Below are 7,405 nucleotides of genomic sequence, written 5' to 3'. Positions count from 1 at the left end.
GCCTCGGCCCGCCGCCGACACACCTCTTCGGCCCGGTCCCGTTCCCTCCCTCCAGTGTCCCTCTCCCAGGCTCGCAGATCCCTCCCCCTGCACCTCCCCGGCGCCCTCCTCCTCCCGGCCCCCTCCCGCGCCCTTCCTCCTCCCCCCCCAACCCCCCCGCCGCCCAGGCCCGGGGCCTCCGGTAGGCCCGGCTGCGCCAATCCCGGCCGCGGCCCGCCCCCTGACGCCGAGCAGGGCCCTGCGAGGCCCCGCCCGCTGACGTCCGGATTTGCATGAGTTCTTGTGCAGCCGCGGCCCGGGCTCAGTTGTCTCAGCGAGCGCGAGCCGGGAGCCGGGGCGGGCGCGGGCAGCGGCGGGCGGCCGGGCTGTGCTGGGCGAGCGGCGGCGGCGGCGGCGGCGCGGACGGCGGGGGCGCCTCGGCCGGGGCGGCAGCGGGGCGCCGGCGGGAGCCAGCAGCGTCTGCAGCCGCGCCGGCCGCCTGCGCCCCGGCGCGTTCCGGCTCGGCCATGGAGCTGCCAGCTGTTGGCGAGCACGTCTTCGCGGTGGAGAGCATCGAGAAGAAGCGGATCCGCAAGGTAGGGCGGCGCGGGGGCGACGGCGAGGCGGCGGGGGAGCGGCAGCCGGAGCAGCCCGCGGGGAGGCGGGGAGGGGGTGGGGAGGCTGCGGGCCGGAGCCGGGGATCCCGCGGAAGCTGATGGAGTGCTGTCTCTTCCCCCCTCAGGGCAGAGTGGAGTATTTGGTGAAATGGAGAGGCTGGTCCCCCAAGTAAGTAGAGGCCGAGGGGCGGGGGAGCCTGGTGCCGAGGCGCGGGGCTCCCGGGCTCCGGACCCGCTGGGCTGGTGGGGTGGTGGGGGGAGCGGACGGGAGGCGGGGTGGAGGTGGGGTGGAGGGAGGAGGGGGTGGGGAAGTCGGTGGCAGGCACTGGGGAAGCCGAGCCGCCGAGCCCGAGCCCGGCGCCCTGTGTTGTGCTCTGCTCTCCGGGAAATGCCATCACTAATTTATGCACTAAAAGGAGCCGGAGGAGCTGGAGAGACGCGGGGCCGAGCCGGGGAGGCCGGCGGAGGGAGGGAGGGCGCAGGCACTGACTGATGTGCAGCAGAAAATGGCTCCTTTCCCCTTTCCCTCCACCGAACGGCTCCATATTGCAAAACCAAAAAAAAAAAAAAATTAAAAAGCGACGAAAATGCAATTGTGTGCCTCTTCCCTCCTAGTGGTGCAGGGAGAGGAAGAAAAAAAGCAGAAAATGTTGGGAACTGTCACTGCGGCGCTTTTGGTGGGGAATTTTTTTTTTTTTTAATTTGAAATGCGAAGGCACCGGATGGAGACAGACGCGCAGGCACACACACACACACACACACACACACACACACACACATATACACACACACACAGAGGCATATTTTTGTGTTGCTGAGTATTTGGGGGTTGCTTGCCCGTGACAGCGGGCTCCAGGGCCGCGAGGGGGTGTGGGGGGCCGCTTGGCTGCCGGTTATCGGATTAGGGGTCAAATGGAGAATGGCTGAAGCCCTCGCGGAGACTCGGGGCTGGAGAGAGGAGGAGGGGACTGCGACTTTGCATTTTGGCTGCTTTGCACGCAGGGTTCCTGGTGAGCAAAGTGGCTTTGGAACATGTCGCAGTAACATGCTTAAAATTCTTGACAACTGCAAAATAAACTGCTAGTTTCATTTTCCTTACCCCTCCCCTTTCTTCCTGCCCTTGTGTGTTTATTTTGACTCGGGGAGGGTGTATCAGGGACCGTGTCAGGCCTGCAGAAATTTACTCTCCACCCCCACATCCACAGCTAAATAGCTTTCGGTTCATGAAGACAGAGTAGGGCCTTATGTCATTCCCCACCTGGAGGCCGCAAAGCTGGCTCGGTTTTTTTTTTTACGCCGTGTCCCCCTCCCTTTTCCCTTGCAAGATATAACACGTGGGAACCCGAGGAGAACATCCTGGATCCCCGGCTGCTGATCGCCTTCCAGAACAGGTGAGCGTCCCTCAAGCAGCCGCCTCTCGCAGCCGTGACCGTATATGGGAATGTGAGAGTGGGCCAATGCTGCAACAGGAAAGGGGGAAAGGGCCGGGAGGGGGCTGGCAGGAGTCCCCTCCCCCCGGGTCTGAATGGGCACGGCTGGGGCCTCGGCTCCTCTAACCAACATCCTTGGCGGTTGCTGCAGCTTGGGGTGGGGAGGGCAGGGCCGGAGAAGGAGAGGCTTGTGTTTGGGGGAAACTGTGGGAAGGGTGCGTGCGGGTGGCCCTACAGCTGCGCAGAGAAGTTGGGGCTGTGCCTGGTTCCCTGCCGGCCCCCCTCCTTTCGCTACCTTGAAGCCCCACCCCCGGAGCCTAGGTGTTGCTTTCCTGCTGCCACTGGCCGCTTGGCACGGGCAACTCTCGGGGCAGCTCCAAGGGAGCTGGCATTGTGAAACCACCGGACGTCACGGAACTGAACTTAACCTGTTGGGGACTGTAGAAAAGTTGACAAGGCCTTAAGTTGCCACCCTCACCCCCCAGGGAGCTTGGGATTGGCAGGGGGCAGATTCTTTCTGGAGCTGCTTGCTCTTCACACCTCCCACTAGGCTGCTTGGTGGCTCTGGACCCCATTCTCAGGGCAGGGGGAGCTTGGCCCAAAGGGTGTGGGATGGGCACTGCCTGGTGGTGGAGGGGTGGCTTCTGACGAGGGGCTCATCGTGGGCACAGATGCTTGTCACGCTGCAGCTGCTGCAGCTGGATTCACCGCCGGTGGCTGCGGTTCTCTGTTTCGGGGAGGACAGAAGGGGGAAGGGCGATCGAGGAGGGGAGGAGCGGCAAGAGCCCGCGGAGCTGGGCCACACCGCTGCCTTCCATCCCTCCTCCCCCTTTTATTTTGCATTATTTCCTGTGGCGCGTTTGGCGCTAAAACTGTAAACTCTAGACCCTTGGAACGAGCGACCAGCAGGGAAGTTGCTCTCCTGCGATGTAGGGGGGCGCCGAGAAGGGATCCTGCCCCGGTTCCACCTGAGAGTTCACCACCCTATAACCATGTCAGCGGCTGATGCCATGTTGCATAATGGGTCCCCAAAGACTTAAAACGCAGGCTGTTGCAATGCCATGCAACTTTGGAGTTAGGCCCCGGCCCGGGCCCCCAGGCAGGGTGGAACTCCCCTGGGTTAGCCCAAGGGGGGCGGGGGGTGCCTAGGGTCGCTGGAGAGCAGATTTCTGGCCCGGGAATGGTTTGCAACTTTGGCCAACGCTGGAGAGGCACTCCCTTCTCCCATAGAGGGCTGGGCAGTGCTAGGATCATCCTCCCCCCTGCCTCAGGTCACCCTCCACCAGGCCGCAGGCGGAAGCCTGGCAGCTGTATTGAGCACCGCTACCGCCATGGGCTTTATTAATAATTTGGAAATCAGGGGAGGCTGGGAGCCCGGGCTCGTGGAGGAGGCGGTGCTTCTGCGTGCCGCCCCGCGTCGCCCCGCCCCGCCCCGCCCAGCAGCTCTGCCCAGACCTTGCCAGAGCCGGTTCACCAGGTGGCTGCGAACCTGGCCAGGCCCTGGCCTCGGTGTCCGGCCCCCGCCCCCAGCCCCTAATTGGCTCATTTGCCGCTGTGTAAACAAGGGCGCAGCCCCTCCCCCTGTTTAGTGCCTGGCCTTTAAGGAAACGAGTCCTCCCTTCTGCCGGCGGCACTCGTTATCTGAATCTTAATGAGGTCATTAGCATCCCGTGCCTCTGACGGGGAGGCCCAGGGTCGACGCACACCTCATTTGGACTTGTTTGCATCCCCTGGACCCCAAAGCCCAGTGCACTTTGTGCAGGGCCCCGGGCCCAAGGCTGTGGACACCAGTGCCAAGCAGCCCAGCCCCAAGCTGCCCAGCCCCAAGCTGCAGGCCAAAGAGGCAGGGCTGTGTGGGGGCCCGGTTCAGGTATGGACATCTGAGGTGGGGGAAACCTTTGGAGAAGCCCCCTTGGGCAGATAGGGGTTGGTGTGGGCGTAAAGCGGGACTCTGGGCTGGACCGAGGCACCCAAGTGGCGGCCGAGGCGATCTTCTGCCGTGAGCTCTTGATCCCTCCGGTTCTTGCTGGCCCCGCTGCTCACCAAAGTGGGGGCATCACCGCAGGCTGGGGCATAGCAGGAGGGAGGTGACTCTGAGGCTAATAGCACTGCCTTCTGTTCCCTCTCCCCAGGGAACGGCAGGAGCAGCTGATGGGATATCGGAAGCGAGGGCCGAAGCCCAAACCACTGGTGGTGCAGGTGAATACACTCCCTGGCCCCGGGGGCCGTCCACAAGTCTTTCCCATGACATTGCCACCTGAGCTGCCTCCAGGCCCGGAAGTCATGGGGAGTTCCTCCAGAACACCCAATTCCACTTCCTTTCATCATGACCTCCCACACCCTTCCCCGCTCCCCCCCCCCCACCGCATAACGCAGCTGCTGACCTGGTAGGGGCTGGGACAGTCCTGGTGCTTGAGGCTTGCTCTGGGGCTGGCCTTACCCCTCCTCTTACCTCTCCCTCCATTTCTACCCCCATTCCCCTAGGTACCTACTTTTGCCCGTCGTTCCAACGTGCTGACGGGACTCCAGGACTCCTCGGCTGACAACCGCGCCAAGCTGGAGCTGGGTGGTCAGGGCAAGGGCCAGGGGCACCAGTACGAGCTCAACAGCAAGAAGCACCACCAGTACCAGCCGCACAGCAAGGAGCGGGCGGGCAAGCCCCCACCGCCAGGCAAGAGCGGCAAATACTATTACCAGCTCAACAGCAAGAAGCACCACCCCTACCAGCCGGACCCCAAAATGTATGACCTGCAGTACCAGGGCAGCCACAAGGAGGCGCCCAGCCCCACCTGCCCGGACCTAGGCGCCAAGAGCCACCCGCCCGATAAGTGGGCCCACGGCGGGGGGGCCAAGGGCTACCTGGGAGCGGTGAAGCCCCTGGCCGGTGCGGTCGGGGCTCCAGGCAAGGGCTCCGAGAAGGGTCCCCCCAACGGGATGACGCCGGCCCCCAAGGAAGCGGTGACGGGCAACGGAATTGGGGGCAAGATGAAGATAGTCAAAAACAAGAACAAGAACGGACGCATCGTGATCGTGATGAGCAAGTACATGGAGAACGGCATGCAGGCGGTGAAGATCAAGTCAGGGGAGGCAGCCGAGGGTGAGGCGCGCTCCCCCAGCCACAAGAAGCGGGCTGCCGAGGAGCGTCACCCCCCTGCAGACAGGACTTTCAAAAAGGCCGCGGGGGCGGAGGAGAAGAAGGTGGAAACGCCCTCCAAGAGGAGGGAGGAGGAGGGGCCGGGGGCCGGGGACCCGCAGCCCCAGGAGGCCGGCTCCCGCAAGCTCTCCCCGACCAAGGAGGCCTTCGGCGAGCAGCCCTTGCAGCTCACCACCAAGCCTGACCTGCTGGCCTGGGACCCGCCCCGCGGCACACAGCCGCCCTCCCACCATCACCACCACCACCACCACCACCATCACCACGCCGTCGACCTAAATCTCTCCCACGCGCGCAAGCGCTGCCTCTCCGAGACCCACGGCGAGCGAGAGCCCTGCAAGAAGCGCCTGACAGCGCGCAGCATTAGCACCCCCACCTGCCTGGGGGGCAGCCCCACCGCCGAGCGCCCTGCGGACGTCCCCCCCGCCGCCGCCCTCCCGCAACCGGAGGTCATCCTGCTGGACTCAGACCTGGACGAGCCCATAGACTTGCGCTGCGTCAAGACGCGCGGCGAGGCCGGGGAGCCGCCCAGCGCCCTGCAGGTGAAGCCTGAGGCGCCCGCAACCGCGGCGGTGGCAGCTGCGCCGGCGACAGCGGCTGAGAAGCCTCCGACCGAGGCCCAGGACGAGCCCGAGGAGCCACTCAGCGAGTTCAAACCCTTCTTTGGGAATATAATTATCACCGACGTCACCGCAAACTGCCTCACCGTCACGTTCAAGGAGTACGTGACGGTGTAGCCGAAGGGCTTCGGAAGGGAAAGCGCTGTACCCGCCGGGGCTTAACACCTGGGGCCTGGGGGCGGACTCCTCCTCTCTCCAACTGCGGGAGATCCGGGGCCGGGCCCCAGCGCGAAAATGCCAGAAGCCGCGGCAACCGCGCCCCTCCACCGGGTTCTGGCTGGAGCGCCCGGCCCACACTGGCGCCTTCCACGCCGTGCCTGTGGGTCTCGCCCCTCATCTGCCCCATCCCCTCTCTCGTGGACCTCCGGGACTGACAGGGCAGCCACTCGAGGCGGTCTAAGAGTTATAGTATTATATTTTAACCGTGCTAACTTGTCAAGTGCAGACTTTACTCCCGTTTGTACGTGGTGTTATTATTGAAATGTATTGTTTGAGCTCAAAAGGCCCACCACCCCCTTCGGGCTGATATATATATATTTATTTGTAGGTATTTATATATTGAAATATAAAAACCTAGATTTATGGAGTTCTCTCTAGATCATGTTATATTCTATATCAGACAAACTATTTTCTGTTGACCTTTCTACCCATTCATTCAGTATTTCGGTTGATTTCATTTCCTCCCCTTCCAGGAACTGCAATACCAGTAACCTTGGTATATATTTTTTGATACTGTACACATGGATGTGTTGTTTCTATGTGCAAAAAAAAAAATTTTTTTGTTAAAAGGCTAAACGAGCTCTCTAGAAACTGCTGCTACTAGAAATGTCTAAACTATAAGCTTCCAATTATTACCTGCTTGAATGTAAATATTAAATGGAGATGTTGAAGGTGCACTTTCGCTGTTTGAGATTAGCGAAGAGCGAACGTCAGAGGCTCAGGAGGCGGCTGCACCCCTCTCCCCATCCCGCTTCCGCCTTAGGTCTGGCGGGGGTGGGGGGGGCGGTGAGGTTGTGGGGGAACCTATCGCAACTTGCGCTTAAACCTTTGCAAAAGCCAAGTGGACTGGTTTCGCGAGCAGAGGCGCCCGCACCCGGGGAGTGACCCCGCTCCCCGGAAGTCGAGAGGCTCTCCAAAGGAGAGGGGAATTCCTGCGGGGGGGTTGTGCTGGCGTCGCCCCCGCTCTCAGAGTTTTCAGGGCTTCGCTGCCCACCGCGCTGGCAAACACGGGATCTGCGTGGGTGGGGGGAGGAGGGGTGCACGGGTGCGCGAGCGGCGCGGAGACGGGTGGGGCCAGCGCCGCGCCCGCCAGGCACCTGCTGATCTTTGCCCCCCACCCCCACCCCCACCCCCGACCCCAGGGCGCAACACACCCTGGCGCTGGCCCTGATGTAGCAGGGGTGTTCCTTCCTAATAATCCCTGCCCGGTAGGGCAGGTTCAGCCGGGAGGGGATCCTCCCACCCTCTCCAGTGTCCCTTGCTGCCATCGCTGGCCCCGCCCCACCGAGGAAGCTGCGAGGCTCTTTCTCTGCCAGCCTCTCTCCCCGGAAACCACCAGGCCAGAGGCTCCGACTGGAGGCGCCGCGAGCGCGGCCAGGGCAGGGGGCG

General features: G+C 62.9%; 1 protein-coding gene across 1 annotated transcript; it reads left to right on the top strand.

Moving 5' to 3' along the window:
- The first annotated feature begins 418 nt into the window (after nt 1–418).
- CBX4 (chromobox 4) lies at nt 419–6,686 on the top strand. The gene is made up of 5 exons (XM_059906556.1): nt 419–575; nt 722–765; nt 1,922–1,987; nt 4,159–4,225; nt 4,511–6,686. The coding sequence occupies exons 1-5, from the start codon at nt 507–509 to the stop codon at nt 5,912–5,914; spliced, it is 1,650 nt and encodes a 549-aa protein (XP_059762539.1). The 5' UTR covers nt 419–506; the 3' UTR covers nt 5,915–6,686.
- The last annotated feature ends 719 nt before the right edge of the window (nt 6,687–7,405 follow it).

Source organism: Balaenoptera ricei, chromosome 20, assembly GCF_028023285.1.
Source record: "Balaenoptera ricei isolate mBalRic1 chromosome 20, mBalRic1.hap2, whole genome shotgun sequence".
NCBI classification, from domain to species: domain Eukaryota; kingdom Metazoa; phylum Chordata; class Mammalia; order Artiodactyla; family Balaenopteridae; genus Balaenoptera; species Balaenoptera ricei.
The sequence above is the reverse complement of the archived record's forward strand: the minus strand, read 5'-3'. Positions and strand labels throughout refer to the sequence as shown.